This window comes from Pseudochaenichthys georgianus, chromosome 16 (assembly GCF_902827115.2).
Source record: "Pseudochaenichthys georgianus chromosome 16, fPseGeo1.2, whole genome shotgun sequence".
Classification (NCBI taxonomy): Eukaryota; Metazoa; Chordata; class Actinopteri; order Perciformes; family Channichthyidae; genus Pseudochaenichthys; species Pseudochaenichthys georgianus.
Window position 1 is genome coordinate 32,654,148 of NC_047518.2, and position 22,230 is coordinate 32,676,377.

The 22,230-nt window shown below is 40.8% G+C and overlaps 1 protein-coding gene across 7 annotated transcripts in view; it reads left to right on the plus strand.

The window, feature by feature from the left end:
• The window catches only part of syngap1b (synaptic Ras GTPase activating protein 1b), a 146,787-nt gene that overhangs the window by 88,985 nt on the left and 35,572 nt on the right, over positions 1 to 22,230 (plus strand). For 6 of the 7 annotated variants that reach the window (XM_034102041.1, XM_034102046.1, XM_034102043.2 and 3 more), the window contains exons 4-5: positions 16,898 to 16,989; positions 21,383 to 21,504. In XM_034102041.1, coding sequence (XP_033957932.1) covers positions 16,898 to 16,989; positions 21,383 to 21,504 — 214 coding nt within the window. Of the gene's footprint in view, positions 1 to 1,197; positions 3,332 to 16,897; positions 16,990 to 21,382; positions 21,505 to 22,230 lie in introns of those variants that run through there. The other variant, XM_034102047.1, reaches the window with a different exon arrangement.

Sequence of the window (22,230 nt, forward strand, 5' to 3'; positions counted from 1 at the left end):
GGGAGTGAGCGCTACAGAGAAAGGGAGGGAGAGAAGAGACAACGGGAGAGGAAGAGAGAAAACCGCGGGGGGTAAAGTAGCTCAAATGTTTGTTGGAATCCCTACAGCCATGTTTCTACACACTGGTGATTGGGAACTATTTGAAGATGGCATGAGCGGTGTGATGGAGTGCAAACCTGCGGAAAGTCCGTTTCTGACACTGACAGAAGCTGCAGTGGAGGGAATGATATGGTGAAAACAGATATCCACCATCTGCACAGAGGTCATTTGACTTTAATCCATATTTATATCTTACAGCAGTAAGGGACTCTGGTGCGGTGAGTACAGCAAGAGTACAGTGACATAATACGACGATGGTTAAAAAAGTTGCTTCAAACCCACAGTTGTCATGGAAACAGATCTAAGATACTCTTTACCCCTCTGGAAGTGCTGATTGCTTATCATTGCTGAAAGCCCAATCAATGGTAATGTTTTATGTTGATGACAGTTACACATTTATACGAAGTCAGATACAGCCCACACTCAGATGTATACATATTTGGGACATTTACATAATTGCATGCATTAGTTGGCTATTATGGATTTCTGAACCGTATTTATATATTAATGTGGGAAATTATCCTGGATCATGCAAGGCTTGGGTATAGAAATTAGCATTCTAATTTTTTGTTTTGGATTGGTCATGATTCACCCGTGGGTGGGTGTCTGTGTGTAACAGCATGCATGGGCAGGTGGTACACTCTGGGCTCTGTGGATATTGTATGGGGAATGACATGCTTTCCACACGTTTGCCCCTGGCACTGATCTTCATCGTTTGACGTGTGTGCAGTGCACATCTGCGTGACTGCATAAGGTGGTAGGGAAACAGAAAGAGGTGAGAAGCAACGAGGAAAACAAGGAGAGGAAGAATTAGAGAGGAGAAATAGTGATGAGGGTTTCTGGTGGGCTTAAAATCACGTCCCAGTGGGGATGCAGCCAACCAAACCCCTCCCAAATATATCCCTCTCTCTCTCTCTCTCTCTCTCTCTCTCTCTCTCTCTCTCTCTCTCTCTCTCTCTCTCTCTCTCTCCTGTTCCTACACACTACTCGAAATACACAGATAGAGGGAGAGGGGAGAGAGCGAGAGAGAGAGCTTGAAGCGCAGGGCATCAGTGCGCCGCTGCTCCTCGCTACACTGTAGTCTCTGTCCACCTGCACAGGATTATCTCCGTCCAGGCAGCAGACAGGAGACACTAACATCCACAGCTGCCAGGTGGATTACTTGACGATAAACCTCCGTTTGGTGGGAAGGAGGACGGACTAAGTTGCCATTATCATCTCGTTTTTTTCTAAGTACTGCCTGACAGCTACTGGCACAGAGTATCCGTTTTTATCCATTTATCCATTTTTAGAATACTTTACTCTGTGGTGATTGCTTGTTTCTTCACCACTCCAACGACTCACTCCGATTTGTCTCTCTTTAAAGAAACGCTCTGGGTTTTTTGGAACTGGTTCGCTCATTTCCGTGCATTTGAAAATTGAATTTTCTGTTTTCTTTCCTGGTGTGCTCGGTCGCTGCCCCACGGAAAGGGGTCCGTTCAGGAGGAAAAGGCACAGTGGACAGCAGAGAGGATCGCGTCTTCTCAACCATTGGCACACATACAGAGAGGCGGACCTATTCCGCACAGTTCCTTCACGTGCATGCACGCTCACATGCACGTGCGCACACACACCCAAATGCCAGCCACGCAGCTCTTTTCCTTCTGCGAGCATATAGCTTTTGTTTACTATTAAACACCAGAGTTTCGTTCTGAGTACAAAGCAGAAACCCGTTCACCTTCCACCCATCCATTCTTGGCCAGTTTATTTTTCACATGAACAAGACGGACAACCGCTAAGGAAACCATCGCAGAAACATTCCCATCTAAAAGATGAGAGAAATTGGCCTCAGCGGATCTTCCGTCGGTCACCGGAGTTGCGAGTGGAGGGTCGGGGCGGAGTGCACCGGGGAGAGAGGACAGGGAGAGGCCAGGGAGGAGGAGCTCTCAGCCGGACTGCCCGCTGCGAAACAGTCGCTGCTGCCGGTGCTCCAGAAGCAGGCTGCCGGGGGGAGGCGGGGGGAGGATGAACAGTGCCTCAGTGTAAAATTATAACACTCAGCTGACTTTGGGAGTGTTTGTTTTGCTGTCGTTTTACTTCTCTCTAATTAGTTTGAAGTTGCGAGATAACGAACAGTGGCCTACTTAATAACTGTCACCCTTTCTCTTATCATCGTGGCACTTTTGGGTCAGCTTAAAGGTAAATTAAGGCCTCCAGTTCCGAATTTACCTGTGCAGTACCTTTTTTAAGGACATCCTCCCACCTACAGGCCACTTACAACAGTTTAACGTTGTGTATGATTACTTTTTTTAATAGTGTTTGTAGTCAGATTTAGTCAAGCAAAAATATTAATAATATTCCTAATCTTTGTATAGGGACTTCTGGTGTGTCTGTGGACCTCAGTAGTGAGTGTATGGTCACCATATTGCACTTGATGGTATTTTTTATCCCTCTAATATTACTAGGCTATTATATTTATTTAACATATTATATATAAATATATCGTTTATAGTTTTATGTGAGATTTGTAGAGTACTGTACTTACATTTATTATAAGCCAATACAGTTCTTTATCTATTATTCTTTAAGATTTACTGTAATATATCCAAATACCTTGAAGAGCCCCGTTTCTAGGTGCCTTGGTAGGGAAGGCTAGCTGTTTATTATTTATTCATATACCTATTTATCTATAAAATATTTAGAGCTCATGGATTGAAGACCAACATTCATCAATTTGCAATATGGAAGTGTGCTGCTGGGCTTTTGTAGTAAGATAGTAGAGTCAATTTAACTGGCTTTTGTTAAGTTATTGTTAATTATTGTAATTTTTGTTGGTGTAATTTACTGCTGGCTATTTTAGCAATATTTCCTTGTCGGAACTTCAACCTGGCCTTAAAAACCCTCCAGAGGATGGTCACCTGCTCATCATAAACTCAGACAAACACATGTGTGTCTCGACACTCGTTGGCAGGTGCCGTTTGCAGATACACTAACACGCTCAGTTATTTATAGACGTTAATATCACTGTGTGATTTTGGAGTATTGATTCAGAACAAGCGTCGATGCTCGGTGGAATGTAACACAAACTACGGCGCTGCTGCAGTTTCAAACATACACTGACACTCAGTGGAGTACAGGCTGAAGTCAGTGAAGGCATCTCATCAGCTCACTGTGGGGTCATATAAACTGGAGACCCAGAGACATTTTCTTGGAAAGTCCGGACACAAAGCACAACAAGCCCCACCTGATCTAGGTAGGACATATTTGTGTTCTTATTTGACCTTTGTTCCCCTTAAATCCATATATGTGAATGCAACTCATATCATCCAATGTAGGCATGTTTTAATCTTAGTCAAAAAGGATTGAACATGTTGTCTCTGACAGGGAAATTCATGAATATCTCAGTTTTAAACTGCAGTTTTCTAATTACAGAAATGAAAATTACAATGACATGGGTTTAACTGTCATTGTGCCTTTCTTTCCAGCAGTCATGATTTACGTATCCCTAACCCTAACCCTATCAATTTCACTGACGTATAAAATATGAAGTACTTTATTGATCCCAATTTCGGACATTTTTTATTCTAGGATTACATTATTTGAATTACTTTTAAATACATACAAAAGTGTCCATGTACTTGAATAGCTGTAAATATACTTCTAATCTTCACGTCATTTACACCCATCCGTCGAATGGTGACATAATTTCTCTCTCTGTGTTTCTGTGGGTTTTTCATCAAGCTCAAGAGCACAAATAGTCCACTGCGTACCATCTGCTGTTTCCTCACATGCAATCTGATATTCAAGCAAAAGGCTATGCATTAAACATTATTCATCTTGCTGATTCAATGATGGACAGTTCAGTTCATTTTTGTTACCAAAGCTAAAAGCAACATTAAAGATTTAAACTCTTCATAAATCCGACACCTTTTATGTGCCACTTTGAGCATTGCTCACAGCGCTGTTTGATTTCAGGGTGTAGGTGTCTGGTGGCTCCAGAAGTGTTTGTGTTGCACCGTGGGGAGAAACACGTGTACAGTAAATAATGTACTTTAGCCAGGTAAATCAGATCAGACTGTACTCTCTCCTCTCTGTGGCCGAAAAATCCAATAATGAAACAAAAGCTTGATCCAAAATTAGACCTTTTATTTCTTTGCGTTGAAGCTGCAGTAGGTGCGTTTGGCAGAGAATCAGAGTACCTTGCTTTCCCCTCCTCCTTCTATTCGGCAGGCAATTGATTGACAGCTCAGAATAAAGCTCTGCTGCTCAAAGGTTTACCTCATATGCTTCACAACATTAACGTTGGCAGAAAATAACCGAAAAATGGCACTATCAATATCATCCAGAATCTGCCATTATCTTACTCATGTTTCTAAACCCGGCATGAGCATTACTTTTGCCTGATTCATAGAACATTTCAACTTATAAAGATCTACATCTTTAGCAATGTACAAATAATAAGAAAAGAGAGAAAAAATTACTGATTTCGACTAGTGGCTTATGAAATTCTAAACTAATATTACCAGGCAGCCCCGCTTTGAAACATGAAAGGATTGTCCAGGATTTTGGTGGTCTGCCAACTTGGCTCTTACTGTTCATGTAGAGTAGAGAAACTTCTGATCAGCAGTCAAAATGTGTCATGATCAGACTGTTCGCTTGTTTCTCACGTGACATTGAGTTTGCAGCTACAGTTACTATTAGAACCCCCATAATCTCACTGTACATTTGAGTATGATTGTGTGTTTTGTGCTTTCAGCTGTTGTGTAACATTCACACACTAGAGATTATTTGACTTGTTTATGTAACAATGAGTGCATCTCTATTTTAGACTTTCAAATATTGTTCTTCCAGTCAGGGTTTTCATGGCATGCTGTATATTTTATTTGCTGTAGTTGTTAGTTGATTATCATTCCACTGGGTAAAGGTGCTTGCTTCTGTTGCATTCACTTCTATAACTTGATGCAAGTGTGTTTTAATGGATTATTAACTATATTGTAAGACAAAACAGGAAGAGTGGGGGGATATGAAGTCAAATGTTTTGCAGTAGCCAATCCTTGGTATTACAACCTCAGGGTCACATAATGACTTACATTGGGGAACAGATCACTGTCGATATCCATTTTTCAGCTAATATAATGTTTATTTAAATCCGTCCTAAAAATTGTAAAGAGTAAATTACCAAATCCAGTTATTTTTTCTCACTCTGTTCATTTAAATTAGCCCAACTAGATGGCGGATATCTGCATAAGATCTGGGAAATTGTATAACTTGACAGTCAAGCAATTTGGCTTGGAGCGCCACTGAGAATCGTTAATAGGAATGAACAGGGCACTGCCTCCAATGCTGGGTTCAGTTATCTTCATACAACTATGTGCAGGAACTGCATTTAGAAATTGAAATCTTCTTGATAAATGAGTCAAATGTATCCGTTTCCACAACATTCAAAGTGGGTCCCTCTTCTCCAGCTAAACAGCACTAGCCTGCCAGTTTAGCAACCTTCAGTTTATCTTAACATAGTATCTGTGTCCAGACACGAGAATTGAATGTGTCCTGCACCTCTGACTCACAAAAGACCGATTACAGTGTCAGCCAGGGCCGAGCAGTGAAGAAGAGGAGTGGTAGCTGAATGCAGAGGCACAGCACAGCGAAGGGCAGAGAAATGCCCAGAAATGTCCCGAACAAAGCAAAGTGAAAAGATAAAATACAGGCAGATATTAGATATTTATATTAGTATCAACAATTAAGAAATTATGTTAAGCTGAATTTGTTAACCCCGCTGCAGTCAGCATGTCGTTGTGTCCCTGCCTGGGCAAGACACTTCACCCCAAATTGCTCCTGTGGGGATTGTCCACAGTATTGAGTATGTAAGTCGCTTTGGATAAAAGCGTCTAACAAGTAACATGTAACATGTAATGTTAGCATTTATTAATAATCATGCTAATACTTATCATAATAGCGTAAAGCATTTTTATACAAAAAGATGCTTTATTCTTTTTTAAAGGGGACCTATCATGCAAAATGCACTTTGTGATGTCTTTTGTAGATAAATATGTGTCCCAGTGCGTCGGGGAACTCACGCAGCGTCAGAAAATAAAACCCTCTCTCTTTTCCTCCGTACCCAAATCTTTTAAAAACGGGTGTACAACGAGCGGATACAGATTTCCACACTGACGTGTCCATCCGAGGTGACGTCGGCGGACCCACAGAAAGTTGCTATCAGAAACAATGCCTGACATGTCTTTGTTTATATTAGCAAGCCTCGCTAACACTCAGGGCTAACCTGTACTGAAGAGCACATGTGTTTAAAAAGCAGGAAATAAAAAAGGAACTCACCTTGTGATAAACCTGCAAGAGAAAAAGCATTTGAGCTCCATACTATTTCAGAAATAATCTTTGATGTGGTTTAAACAGGATGGCGTTTTATCACAACCGAATTTAACTTTATCTCCGGTAGAATTCTGATCAGGCATTAGCTCCACCTCCTCTTATTTATTTTTTTCAAGCTAAGGACCCAAAATCTGCGTTTCTCTAACAGGGCTGCAAAAGAGGGGTTTGAGCAGTATGAGGCATGGCTGCAATGGGTGAACTGTTTGGTATTTTGAAAAAACTTCACAGACATGTTTTATATAGGTATGGCCCTAAAATATATTTTTCAAATATAGCATGATAGGTCCACTTTAAGTTATGTTTTAAAAAAAAAAAGTACTCCAAATTACCCCTAGGGGTACACATTTCCCCATTTGAAAAACACAGATCTAAGTTTTGTGGGCAATTATGTTTATTAAGGGCCTCTAAAAAACGTAATATTTAGGTGAGTTACAAAATGGTCCATAACCAAACAAACGGTGAATATACCGTTGAGAAAGGCTCTTTCCGAATGCTGGATTTGTAGTTATTATGTAGCATGGGATTTAGTAAATTGGTTGTTTTTACTTCTTTAACAGAACTTATTTCTGGTTTGTCCTTGTCCTGCCTTTGCTGGATCCTACACTTCCCATAATAACACCTACTAGCGTCTTTCAAGTGACCCTCCCTCCCTGTTGAACACCAACGTCTTTCCAACTCCACACATGACAGTTGGTAACACAGGTTCTCGGTTGAAAGTTTGAAGTCTTGAACTGAAACTGAAATGATGTTGAAGACTTTAAGATCCCCTGGAGCCACAGAACTCATTATATAAGTGAATAATGATGAGTAAAATGAAACCGGTGGAGTGCACCTGTCATTTATTTAGCAAAAATGCCAAATATTTTCTGTTTCCAGCTCCTCAAATAATGTGCCAATTTCTCTGTTTTATATAAGAGTATAGTGGTCTTCGTCCAAATACAATTGTAACAGATTTGTGATGACCATTTTTCACAGATATTTTGTATACTAAGTGATTACTCATTATCATTAAAACAACAGATGCATCTAAAATGACAAGGCCTGTCAGTTGCAGCTGTATTTATATGCATTACAATCAAAAGCCTCTCACATAAACTAATATGCCTTCTCAGCAAATAGACCCTTACACAGTTAACTTGTAAAATCTATAAATCACATTTATCATTCATTGAAACATACCTTAGCTGTTTGCACAAACTCCATTAGCAAATTGTTCAGAAAGCAGAATGGACTTTGATAGAGAAGTCAAGGTCTGCTTTCTGCTGCTGCTCTTTAGAGGATTGAATCTTCACACGTTATCTGTGTTTCAAATCATCTCTGTGCCTGTGTGTTTCTCCACAACCGAGCACATTTTCCTCCTTTGGATCAGTTTGAACTGCCACTGCAGAGCTTTTATCAGCTCAGCGAGTGTCCAAGACTCTGCCAGATAAGGTTTGAAAAATATTATCACTACAAAAGGTTTTCTGTATGTATTTGCGGTAGGGAGTGAAACCCTAAGGTCTAGTGCATTGCTTTACCTGCTGGGTAGTTATACATCAAATGATGTAATGAGAGGAACACGGGAGAGGCTGCATTGCATCTGTAGTCACAGTTCATGGATCAAAAGCAAACAGGGATTCAAACAGTGTTCTATCATAACAAAGGCAAACATACAAAAAGCCCTGAGCGTTTCAGCGCTATTAAGACACCCACTCCCACTTCAGCCTCCATCTCTGGCTCTTGTACTCCCTCCCTCTCTCATTCCAACTCCCCCTTCCTCAGTGCAACTCCCCCTCATCCTCCCTTTCTCTTGTTACTGCTCCTCCTGATGCATTTCCTCCATTTCACTCCGTTCTTTATTTGTTCCTCCCTCCATCTCTCTTTTCTGTCTTCACTGCATAAAGTCTTGCTCTGGCCCTGTCCCTGCTACTCCTACACAAACACTTACCCACCCACCCTACACACACACACACACACACACCACACACACACACACACACACACACACACACACACACACACACACACACACACACACACACACACACACACACACACACACACACACACACACACACACACACACACACACACACACACACACACACACACACACACACACACACACAGTGTTCCTTTTTCTGTTTTTTTAACCAACCTCTTACTCATGTGTGTCTACATCCCTGCCTCCCACTCTTTTAACTCTGTCTCTTTCTCAGTTCTCTCAGAGGGTCTAAGCTGGAAGCGATTGCCACCCACACATTCCCTCTTCAGCGTTCTGCTTGACATCAGGTTTACATTCACAATGAACAAGCGCAGCATTTCACATGTTGCCTAGCACATGGCTATTCATACAAACATGTGAACACATGAACCGGTGGTCCGCACACATGAATACTCCTTCCTTTACCGTGAATGTGGGGTTGCAGGTTATTTTTTCTGTGTGTACCTGCTGATCTTATGCTGGACTGATCAACCAGTAAACCAGCTTGTCTGAGCATTTCTCTCTGTTATGTAAGATTTAAAATCCAATATTGCATTTTTCTTTCTTCAATTCTGGTTGGACAAAAGAAGCAATGGAAGAAGTTCACCTTACACTCTGAAAAATATGTTAATGTATTAATTTTATAGTACAATTTACGAGCAAATGTTTTCATACAGCGTATACAAATATAGCAGCAAACTAGTTTCTAACAAAATAGCTATCTTAGCCAAAACCAAGACTTTCGTTTGTTTGCAATAGCACTGACTGGAGTGGGAGATAGTGGACAAGATCCCAAATGTAGATATAGGATAGGATAGTGATCTGGATAGGATAGTGATCTGGATAGCATAGTGATCTGGATGGAATAGTGATCTGGATAGGATAGTGATCTGGATAGGATAGTGATCTGGATAGGATAGTGATCTGGATGGGATAGTGATCTGGATAGGATAGTGATCTGGATAGGATAGTGATCTGGATAGGATAGTGATCTGGATAGGATAGTGATCTGGATGGGATAGTGATCTGGATGTGATAGTGATCTGGATAGCATAGTGATCTGGATGGGATAGTGATCTGGATAGGATAGTGATCTGGATGTGATAGTGATCTGGATAGCATAGTGATCTGGATAGGATAGTGATCTGGATGGGATAGTGATCTGGATAGCATAGTGATCTGGATGGGATAGTGATCTGGATAGCATAGTGATCTGGATAGGATAGTGATCTGGATGTGATAGTGATCTGGATGGGATAGTGATCTGGATGTGATAGTGATCTGGATAGGATAGTGATCTGGATAGGATAGTGATCTGGATAGGATAGTGATCTGGATGTGATAGTGATCTGGATGTGATAGTGATCTGGATAGGATAGTGATCTGGATAGGATAGTGATCTGGATGTGATAGTGATCTGGATGTGATAGTGATCTGGATAGGATAGTGATCTGGATGTGATAGTGATCTGGATGTGATAGTGATCTGGATAGGATAGTGATCTGGATAGGATAGTGATCTGGATAGGATAGTGATCTGGATGTGATAGTGATCTGGATGTGATAGTGATCTGGATAGGATAGTGATCTGGATAGGATAGTGATCTGGATAGGATAGTGATCTGGATGTGATAGTGATCTGGATGTGATAGTGATCTGGATAGGATAGTGATCTGGATGTGATAGTGATCTGGATAGGATAGTGATCTGGATAGGATAGTGATCTGGATGTGATAGTGATCTGGATAGGATAGTGGCACCAAGAATACTTCTATATGAGCATATGCCCTGTGTAGCACACATTACAGTGCGGTGAATCAACAGCAGGTTTGTGCTTTAGCTAAGTGTCGGAAAACTGACGGTCCTCCAATACGTGTGATTAATCATGATTAATCACAGATTATTATTGTTGTTAACGCCATTACATTTGTATTCGATTGACCTTACAAATCAGCTACTTTTGGACACAGCCATTACCTGTATGAACGTCGCATGTGAATAATAAGTGGAAATGGAATTTCACCTGTGATTACAGTGATCTGATCGGTGTGGTTTGTTACAAGATTTGGCGAGACACTTTTTCCCCCTGTTTCATCACGGATTAAGGTCTTAATAGACTTGCACCTGGCCATCACAACACAGTGATAGTGATAATAAGGAACTTGCACATGGATGATTTATTAAGAAGCTAAATAAAAGAGACAAGCATGTCTACCGGCCGCATGACCCCAGCCAGACCGAATCACCACCTCCTGTGACAGGATGATGTCTCAGCACGGCTGCATATTTAAAGTCTGCTTTTCAAGCTATTACATCATCTCCACACAGTAGATTCATAATTGCATTTTAAAAGAGGTATTCATGTGTTTGCAGATGTCTCCACGCTTTGCATGGGCGTCTTCTTTATTCTTGTTGTCTGGCATGTTTTAAACCAAAAGGTAAGGTACTTCAAGGATAAAAAAAGAAAAAATGGTTGCCACGGCAACGGAATACAGAGCCTTGGTTGTGATTGAAAGGGAGAGTGAGTGAGGAAAAGATTCAAACGGACCTTTCCCGACTTTTTTTGCTGCAGACCGAGGCTTTTGTCACACTTTAATACACCATTAAAGTGAGAATGCAAGTGTTTGAAAAAAGACAATGACCATGCCATTAATTTTGGTTTAATTTGTCACACCGCTCAATAGCCCTGCTAACTCCACCCATCTCACATTCTCCCATTTGCATAACAACTGTGGATCAGATGATTTATATGCTGGTTCTGAATGGGTTTTACTCGCGCAGCTGCCCACATTTCTCCACCCGTGCATGTTAAGTGTAAAAAGTGGCCGGTATAGTGTATTATGTTCGAGGAGTGGATTTTGGTCTCCGTTCAAGAAGAATGCCATTTTCCAAAATGAGACAAACACTCTCAGCATTTACTCTTACCAAATGATAGATAATGCCACCTGGGGAGTAAATCTAGGTGCATGATAAAAAAATGTCAGGTATCCAAACCTGTGTAAGAGCTTTATTCTGGGTAAAAATCTAAACAGGCTTTGAGCAAGTAACTGTCTCATCTATTTCCCACTATCCTATGAGAGCAAAACGTGACAATATTCTTTAAAATAAACAGGAAGTAACTTTATTATTTGTGTTGGATATAATCTGCAGCCCAACCTTAAATGATTAGTCATAACTTAAGCCATTTTCTTAGAGTTATCTAAGGAGATTTCAGTGTAGGATAGAATATCAGTTTAGGAGCAGAAGTTATTAGATGAGAGTTATGTTTTGATTCAATCAAATGTTGTTACACCCACTCCAAAAGACAGTCTCCTTATGTATCCGTTCATCACTTCTCTGCTTGCTGCTTGACAAAAAGCAAAACACATTTTTATATTTGGACAAAACAATGTTAATTGAAGATCCACTTACTTGTTTTGTCAGGGGCTTTCAACCATATCCAACGGTCTTCATCAGCAGATCAATCCTTTATGGATTAGAGGGATCATATCTTAGTACATTTGTTTGTGAGTGAACATTACCCCTTTACCCTGCTTTAACTTTCAAATGATATTCCTTTTTAAGGTCACTACTAACTTTAGTCCACAAATTGACTTTTGGCCATTTTAAAGCAATATAAGATAATGTGCACATTCCCTATTCCCTATATACAGCAGTAAATAAATAAATACATTTGATTTATATAGCACACTTTAAAGACAACGTAATCTCAAGGTGCTTCACAAAGCTATAAGGAAAAATAAGTAAAAAGATATCTAAAGGAGCATATTGGATCAAATATGGCAATATGAAAAATAAAAATGAAAGGTGAATAAAAATAAATGTATTGTAAATGAATGAATAATATATTTTACCAGTTAGTGAATTGTAAAAAGAAAAAGCACAAAGTCACTGCCATTTGTTTTAGGGGACTAGCTGTCAAAAGTGCACATTTGTATTGCATGTATTGATTTGAATGCAGAAAGGTTACATGCTTGAGGCAGCAGCTCTGTGGCAAGAGAAAGTATTACTATGCCCCGTTCAGATCTCCACCCCATGTGAGATACAGAGAAATCTGAATGAAAGCAGACAATGTTCTCACTGGGAAAGTCTAGAAATATAATGTCTTTGAGGTCAAACTGCATTTAAATCCCAACACTGCTTCGGAGTCTCTTTGGAGATTAGGAAAGTAAATGCTTACACGGCACAGGGGATTCTTGCTCAGCAATTTCTGAATACAAATATAATGTGAACACAAACTGCTGCGAAACTGGCTGTGTTTACATGCTTAGTAAAACACTTGTGAATAGTAATTATGATAGAGTTTTGTTTTGCTGGTAACGGATCATTCGATAATTTAACAATCACATCCATAACTTTGTTTTCCATTAGGCTATTTCATGAATGTATCCCCCTGGTTATCACTGCATGGACAGCCTGAATATCATTTTAAGTCGTTACTGAGTCGCCAGTTTAGGTTTAAAATATTTCATATGTTTGTGGCTCATGCCTTTTTTTCTCTTTTAGGAGATAGAAATTATTGATGTGATTTTCTTTGAAGTATACGATGCATAATGGCCAAATATCACCAGAGTGAAGAGCAGCACCCCTCATTAAACTAGTTCAAAATAAAACGTACAGGTCCAATTTGAATCCGTCAGCTTTTAGGGGGCATTCATAGTGGTTAGTCAAGACAAAACAAACTCTAAAAAAAGAAAGTAGTTCATCCGACGACTCGTGTTTAAAAATGTTATTAACAGCAGCATATAGTTTGAGTTTGGCTTCAAGGCTCCGGCCTCATCATTCCCAGCAAGTTCTTTTTACATAGAACATTTAGGAGTGATGATTAAATAACTATTCCTCTGAGCCTACAGAGGGAAGCTGGGTTTTTAGTGGGGCAGAAAAGCAGCATTAGCGAGGCAGAGGAAGAGATGGCAAATCTTTCAATTTTAAATAGAGCGTCAGATTACAGGGAATGTGTTTGGTTGGTTGTATGAGGAGGTAAGGCATGTCACATGTGTATGTATCATTGGTGTTTGAGTGGACTGCCTGAAGTAGCTGGCAGGCTGCGCTCCATTTTCTTTTTGTAGTACACACTTTCTATCCTTGAGGGGAAAACAACAAGAGCTGCAACTACATAAAGCAGACAAAAACTTGTTTGATTTCCAACCAAAATCCTGACCCCAATGAAACCCTCCATTGAAGGATGTAATACAACACATGCTCTGACTGAATCTCATGACTCCAAATTGGCACCCAAAGAAGAGGTTTTTTAAAAGGGGCGGGGCGATGGTTTTGGATGGTACACTCACAGACTGCTTTTTGTTTTTCAGAACTCAGTTGTATTCTCATTTTTTGTTTACCCTCATACAGATTCCAGTTGAGCGTACCAGAATGCTCTGTCTAGCACAATCTGCTCCTCTAGGAGAAACTAATTAGTTTGGGAAACAATATATTCTGGAGCTAATCTGGATATCATTGCTCTGAGGCCTTTTAATTGAGATGGCTGCAGTTGTGATGCATACATACATAAAGCTGGCGTAACCTCCAGCCGTACAGGGCAGCACCCATGATAACTGCTCCTCATTAACACTTCATGCAGAGTAAAACACACACCTAAGAAACTGGGAGTAGTACTCTGAGAGAGAGAGAGAGAGAGAGAGAGAGAGAGAGAGAGAGAGAGAGAGAGAGATGGAACAATTTAGCCCATCAGTAACATGGAGTTATAAAGAATCTACCAGGAACTGTATAATTGTCTTTCATTTTGTGTCAATTAACTGTTAAAGGTGCATTTGAAACCTTTTAATGGAACTAGATGGTGAGTTTTTTTCTCCCTCTTCATGTTTGATCCCTTCTCTCTCAGATTTAATTTAGAAGACTCCTCCACCAGTCAGTCATTTGCAGAGTTTGATTTGGTAGCTGTTAAAACTGCAGATTTTTGCAAGAAGACAATTGCATAGCATGGTTCCAAACACCTTCCTGGTCATCTTTCTCCCTCCTCGCATGGGTTAAAGAAAATGTCAGGATTGCAGACAGTCGTGCGGTGAAAGAAATGTCCCATTTGGACAGGTAAATGAAAGAGTAGAACGATAGGGGCGACAAGGATAAAAGAGGAATTCAGATGCAGGTAATGTGGAAAATGGAGGGTTCTAGATGCCACAAATGTCTGAAGGGGGAGAGAGCGAGAGGACGGTATGAAAAGAGGAGAGGGTGCAAGGAGGAGAAAGGATAGGAGAGAAAGAGAGAGGGCTGAAGAGACGAGAGGGATAAATGCACTATTTGAATTATGTAAAATAGCTGCGTGGGAGAGAAGAGGTGTGTGTGTGTGTGTGTGTGTGTGTGTGTGTGTGTGTGTGTGTGTGTGTGTGTGTGTGTGTGTGTGTGTGTGTGTGTGTGTGTGTGTGTGTGTGTGTGTGTGTGTGTGTGTGTGTGTGTGTGTGTGTGTGTGTGTGTGTGTGTGTGTGTGTGTGTGTGTGTGTGTGTGTGTGTGTGTGTGTGTGTGTGACTGTGACAGGCTGAGATGGGAGAAGGCAAAGGAAAAAGCAGAGACAGACATCATGAGGACAGGCTGCAATGCTGAAAGAAATAGACTTAAGAACAAACAAGCAAATGTAACCAACTTGTATTTTATGTGATGGTTATAATGCTGTAGATTTTTCTTTGATAGGAACATGCAAAGAAAAAACAAGGAAAGGAACACATGAATATGAAACAGGATGTAGAAATGGCTTTGATATCATCCTGCTGTTTAGAGACAATAACAAAAGACTGTAATGAATAATGCTCACCCAGGCTTTATAAGACAAGGCACTGTTGTGTCTTCATCTGGTGGAAACGGGAGAAAAGCTGTTGACTTCCAATAACTTTACATATTCTTGTCTAATCGTATGTACTTCTTTTTTTGTAGCGGCATGGCTCTAGGGATGGAAATCAGTTTGTCTGAAATATCAGAGAACTGTTACTATTATACTATTTTGCCTGGTGTGCGTTACATCTTGTGAAGACATCTGGACCCCCGAGGATGATTGAGCAGTCCTTCTATTTTCATTTAACTCCACGAGCCGTTCAAATGTTCCACTTGTGAAATATGGCACATACAGTAGATTTGTAAGAGATTTTTTGTACATCCACGGTTCCAAGACGACGAGTCTAAAGACTGAATTTGATATTGTTATAGCAAACTGCCAAAACAGCAAACCATTTCAAAAATCTTCCACATGCAAGAAATGACTCTTCCTCTAAACACGGTCAGTCGGAAACATGGTAGATCCTTTGATGATTTATTTTATAGTGTGGATCAATTTCATATTTTAGAAGCAAGTCTTTTATGGTCCGACTATGTATTGATTTATCCAACTATCCTGAGATTTGGTATGTCATTCTGTGGATCATGAGGGCCATTTCTAGTCTTTATTTTGTTCACTGGCTGTCCTAAATGTCACACTCCTCATACAAGGCATGTATAACACTTTCCCTTAAGGACGTTTGAGATGCACTTACAGTCCTGACATTTTATTGAGTTTTCCAACAGTTATGTGAGGGACAGCAGGGACAGCAGGAAGTGGAAGTCAGGCGATATATGTACACTTTCAACATTCACTCACATTGTTGTGGCTGCAGTTCATCTGAGTTCAACCAGGCCTCTTGTGTTTTGTTTCCCTTGTTCTCTAACTAACTCGCTCCATCATCCATCATGCGCAGGACACAAGTGTATTCCCTTACTCACCAATCCAGTGCAATAGGCACCGACGCTCTGACGGAAGTCAATAAGTGCTTTGTTTGTTTAATGCATGCTCCTCTCTCTGTTCATCTCCCGGTCCCTCCCCTCTCCCTCGCCCCAACATACAGGCTGTTAACATTCGCTCATTTGATGTCCAGACAGAAAATCTATCTCTCAATAGTCTCTCGCCCACTTCGTCCACCTCTCCCCCTCCACACAGATGACGGTGTATTTCAGTCCTCGCAGCAGCGCTGGTGGACGACCAAAGATGGTTTTATTTAGGCAGACTGTCAGTAACAGCTCTACCATGACTGTTTATTTCCACAATGGCAAGTCTTTCTCTCGCGCATCCTCTCGCTAAAGGACTAGAACCAGTCTCATGGACAGTTTCATCCCACAGGCCATAAGACTGTTAAACACCTGAACTTTTGAAAGGACATCCATAACATTCATCTGTTTGCAACTTATATATATATATCAATATTCCAATTACTTGTATATAGACTATTCTGCACTATTGCTACCATATTCTATTTTATTTTATTTACTTGCACTGTTGGAGGAGCCTGTGACCTAAGATTTCCATTGACATAACTACACTGTACACAAATGACAATACAAGCTTTGAATCCTTGAATCCTTTATCTTTGTCTCGGCGCCGTCACTCCTTGTTCTGCCCTCATTTTACCTTCAGATGTTTCCCTCCTCCTGATATTTAGTCTTACCTGTCAACCCTTTCTCTCTCTCTCTTTCTCTCTCTCTGTCTGTTAGATCATCGCGCCCGGCGGAAGAGCATAGCCACTGGGAAGCAGCCCAGCATGGAGATCCCTCCCAGTGCCCCAATTCAACCCTTCCGACAATCCGTGAGTAACCCTCCCTGTTCCCGGCCTCGCTCGCTGCCCCCGACCCTCTCTCTCTCCTTCCTCCCGTCTCCCGCCCTTGGCCCGCCACCCTCCTGTTGTCGCAGGGCCAGCGAGACCCCGCCTTACCCTTTTCCCCTCTCCCTGGCTGTCTCCCCCTCACATGCCCTTGATCGGCAAAAGCAGAAAAAAAAGGGCTCCAAAAAAGGGCCCGGCACGCCCCCCTTGCCCCGCTCGCTGCCCCTCTCCCTGTCCTCCTCCCTCTCCCTCACCCTGCCCCACTCGCCTGCCACCTTCTCCTCCACCTCCCCCTTCTTGTACTGGGGCGGAGACTGGAGGGCTGCCAGTTCGAGTCCAGTGGCAGGAGGGACGTTTATTTCACCACTGCCCCCCGTTGAGGTATGTGACACAACTGTGGCTGAAGCAGAGACACTGGCTACAGCATTTATGATGCCTGTAGAATGGAAACATCTCATCTCTCAAATTCAATATTCAATATTCACAGAATGATTAGAACAGTATACCACAAAGGGTCATACATGTGTGTTTGCTAGTTGTTGTTGTTGTTGTTGTTGTTGTTGTTGTTGTTGTTGGTCCTTAAAAGTAAACTGAATATTTTCAATTGAATGTATTTCTACTTTTCATGGTAGCCGTTGGTCTCCATTCATTTCCAGAGGATACGAAAATCAATTACATGTAGCCACCTTTTGAAACATAGTCTAATTGAGATGGGCAATAGGCATTAATGTCTGTCAAAGTCACTTCATCATGGTGTGGTAATGAAGTTTAAAGTGTGGTTTTATTTAATACATCTGCACTGCTTTTGCCTAATGAATAGAAAGAGTAGAGGAGAAATTGAAAAGGTGATACAGAAACAATTAAAATAAAAGGTCAACATTTTTTATGTCGCTTATAGCAGCTTGTTATTATCCTAATAGGAACTGAATCTCCATATAATTTTATTGTAAAGCACTTTTCAACTGTTTTGAAAAGTTCTATATATATTCTATACAGTATAAATAATAAAAATTATGATTATTTAAGGTATTTTTAGGTAATGCATATAAAGGAAAAGCAGACTTAATAATCACTTTGATAAAATGCACACCTAATTAAAAGCCTGCTAAAAGGATGTCATCCAATGGGAACTCAATAATAACCAATGATTACCTTCAATGTCCTGAATTGACTCGTAGTAAATCGGTTAAAACACGCAGAACACATGGTATGATTCTTTAATGTCACCAAAAGAAGAGTCATATTTGTTTCAAAGTGTACTGTCACTGCTACTCCGGGGATCATTGTGTCTCTTTTTTGTACTGGAGACAACTTCAGTGAGAGGAACTGGCAGCAAAACATATTCTGTCTGTGGACGGAAATAATCTGTTTATTGTTTTATTCATAGCAACAGAAATGAAATCCCATTGTATCACACGTGCACCTCCTAGCCTTAAAGGATAGATTGGTGTCTTATTAAGTGTGTGCAAGTGCTCCATGTTACCCATCTCCTTTCTATTATTTCTGCTTTAGCTGGAAATAGCCGGACTTGTTTTTCTCTCGACACAGGAAACTATTTGCAGCCGGTTCACTGTTATGAACGGGCAGTATGAGAAACGGCAGGAGCCAGATAATCCATTAGTGTAACGCAAAGCCCAGTTTGGCTGTTGGCTCAAACTTTTTGTTTTTCATGAATATTTCATAGTGGCTAAGATGAGTGATTTCAGCTTTCTCAGATTCAATGAGCAAGCATAAAGTAATAATAAAATAAAATAACTTTTAACCCTTAAAGACAGCCTCTATTATTATCCTAAATCTAGCTCACTTTAAAATAAATCTGTATAATATTCTGTATTCGATCTATTGGCTCACTGCTTTAATGTAAGCTGTGGCTTTAACTGCCCGCAAGAGAATTTATCTGCATATATATTTAATACATTTATAATAGTAAAACATTGAAATACAGTAGAAGTATAGATTTGTGAAATATAGTGCCAAAGTAAATGTACTTTGTTGCAACCCGCTTCTAAATGGATACAGAAACATATATGGTTAAAGCACTAAAATAACACATAATATAATAACATAATATGCTTCTTTAAACTGAAGTGAATCCGAGTCACTCTGAGCATGCAAACAAAGCCACTTAATGTAAAGTCCCCCACTCTCTCTATTACCTCATTTTATAGTATCTCTCTCTTTAATGTATCACTTTCTCTCTATCGCTCTCTCTTTTTGTCTCCCTCTGTATTTAATTCTTTGACTTTTTGAGACTTAAAGTGTCAGACGGAGCAGCTAATCTAATCAGATTTAGTCATGCAGGCTATTAGCTTAGAACCAGCAGATGGAGCCAAGTCTTTAGTCATATCCTCAAGACAGGCATCAAAGCTTTCTGACTCATGACAGTATGATGAGGTGTCATTTGCCTGCAGCCATTCCCCCGCTCGACAATGCTGTTATGCTTTAGGTATACAAATGATATTGTTTATGAGTCTCCAGGATTCACTTTATAAATGAATGAAGTGTCACAGTTTTACAGTACAAAAAAAGGCACATTTCATGCATGATTTAGGCTTTAAAGTTATTTACACAACCATCAGTTCAAGCTTCAAGCCCATATTAACATCCAAACATATCAAAACAGGAGAGAAAAGCTATGAGAATGAAAAACACTGTTCTGAAAGGTGTTAAATATGCAGCTACGCCACAGTTGTGACATAACAGCTCAAGGTTGCTGGTTGTCATTGTAACAGAAAACGCTTTCTGGCTGGGGAGTCTTAGGAGCTCTACGTTCAGAAAGAATAATCACGACCAGAGCAAGACACGGCCCGTCCACACAGCGGCGTGCGTTGAAGCTTCCAACGCTTCTGCCCATTCACTTTGAATGGGGTGACGTCACTTATAGCCCGAACTGCATCGTGGGAAGCGACGCGGAGCGTTGCTGGCGTGGCTCGCTGCAAAAGTTGAGCAATGTTCAACTTTTGACGCTGCTTGTGTGTCAGGGGCGGGAGATTCATGTGATTGGTTGTTGGTCGAGTGTCAGACACACCTGCCGGCAAGCGTCAACGCACGCCGCTGTGTGGACGGGCCGTCAGAGTTAGATGATTTGACAAAGTAACGGCCCGTCCACACTACAGCTTCAAAAAAAGCTTGGAGCTGGGCGTGTCTGAAGCTCGACCAACAACCAATCACATGAATCTCCCGCCCATGACACACAAGCAGCGGTTTGATTGGCTAGAGCTTGTACTGGCATATGATTTGATTGGCTGACGCTTCCACCGAAAGCTTCAGAAGCTTCAAAAGTTGAACATTGCTCAACTTTTGCAGCCTGAAACGCCAGGAAAGCTCCGTTCTGCTTCCCACAATGCAGTTCGGCGAAAAGTGACGTCACCCCATTCAAAGTGAATGGGCAGACGCGTTGGAAACCGTTTTTGAAGCTGTCGAAGCTGTAATGTGGACGGGCCGTAACAGAGGTCAAATAACTGCTGACACAGCCATCTTCAGTTTGTGACAAACAAATCTGAGCCACCCTACACAACTCAAATCAAACTGAACACTAATCCATTAACAGCTTAAAAGACATATTCTGTCTGCTGTCTGTGTTAGAAACCATAAATGTGCGATCTGGCTCTCTCATCCCTAGTATATGCAAAATCAAGTTTAGTCAGAGTTCAGAGTTGTACTGCTTCTCCTTGCTTCAGTTTAAATCGGCTGAAACCTTATTTTTGTTGTATTGAATGCAAGCCTTTGTTAATTTAGAAGAAAAATATATTGTAGACACAGAAATACCCCTCAGTGAGTATTGGTACACACCCCAAGTAATTTATTACCTCATCAATGAACAATTTCCTGCTTATCAGTGTCTCCAGATTGTGTTTCTGATCATTCACTGACATGTACTGTCGTCGAGCTTATCTTTGGACTGTATGGCTCAGCACTGCCCACCGCAGGATCTGTGACCACACTGCAGTTCAATGTGACAAATTGCCATGTGTGGGTGTACGATTTTTTGTTGATAATAAATGTATCTTGTGCTTTCCCCTGTCATGCATCATGTATTTCATTTGTCTGTGTCTTTTTGTCACTTAAATACGCTCTACACAAACCACACCTACTCCATGGAAACCATTTTATATTTTACAATCTTTCTTCTTAAATCATCCCTCACTCTCTCTTCACATCTCATCCTATCATCTCCAACTCACGCCGACCACTTCTTCTTCTTCTTCTTCTTCTTCTTCTTCTTCTTCTTCTTCTTCTTCTTCTTCTTCTTCTTCTTCTTCTTCTTCTTCTTCTTCTTCTTCTTCTTCTTCTTCTTCTCTGTCACTTCGCACCATGCACGTCCTCCCTTTCCTCCTCCATCTGTCTTGTCCTTGTTGTTTCTCCCCTCCACCTCCAGAGCTTTCTCAGCAGAAGGTTGAAGGGCTCGATCAAGAGGGCTAAGAGTCAGCCCAAACTGGACCGAACCAGCAGTTTCCGCCACATGATCCTCCCCCGCTTCCGCAGTGCCGATCAAGACAGGTCAGTGAGTGAGAGTGATGTTGGACATTCATGTGTGGATTCATCTGCTGTGTCAGGCTGTGATTGGCTGCTAATCTGCAAACACTGTGCAGTTGCATTTATGTATGAAAGCTAATTTGTGTCTTTTTCTCCCAGCCTGTTTGTGTAAATGCTTTGGCATCACAAAAACTATTTACTCTCCATCTAATTACAATATAAAGCTTTGTTTTGAATCAAAAAGGAAGTGTGGATGGAGCATAACACACTCAGCGGAAATTAAACAGTGTAAACTAATTCAGATTGGACACAATGTGAGTTTTATAAGACAACTGATGTGGAGTCTATCTATCTATCTATCTATCTATCTATCTATCTATCTATCTATCTATCTGTCTGTCTGTCTATCTGTCCGTCCGTCCGTCCATCTATCTATCTATCTATCTATCTATCTATCTATCTGTCTGTCTGTCTGTCTGTCTGTCTGTCTGTCTGTCTGTCTGTCTGCCTGTCTATCTATCTGTCCGTCCGTCCATCTATCTATCTATCTATCTATCTATCTATCTGTCTGTCTGTCTGTCTGTCTGTCTATCTCTCTCTAAACCTCTTTCTATTTACAGTATCTTGTCTATCTATATTTGTCTTTATCTGCCTATGTATCTCTACAGTATCTCCTTCCATAATTTGCTGGAAATTGTTGTTTATTTGTCACTCTCAGTGTCACACACAATTAAAACACTCGGCACCATC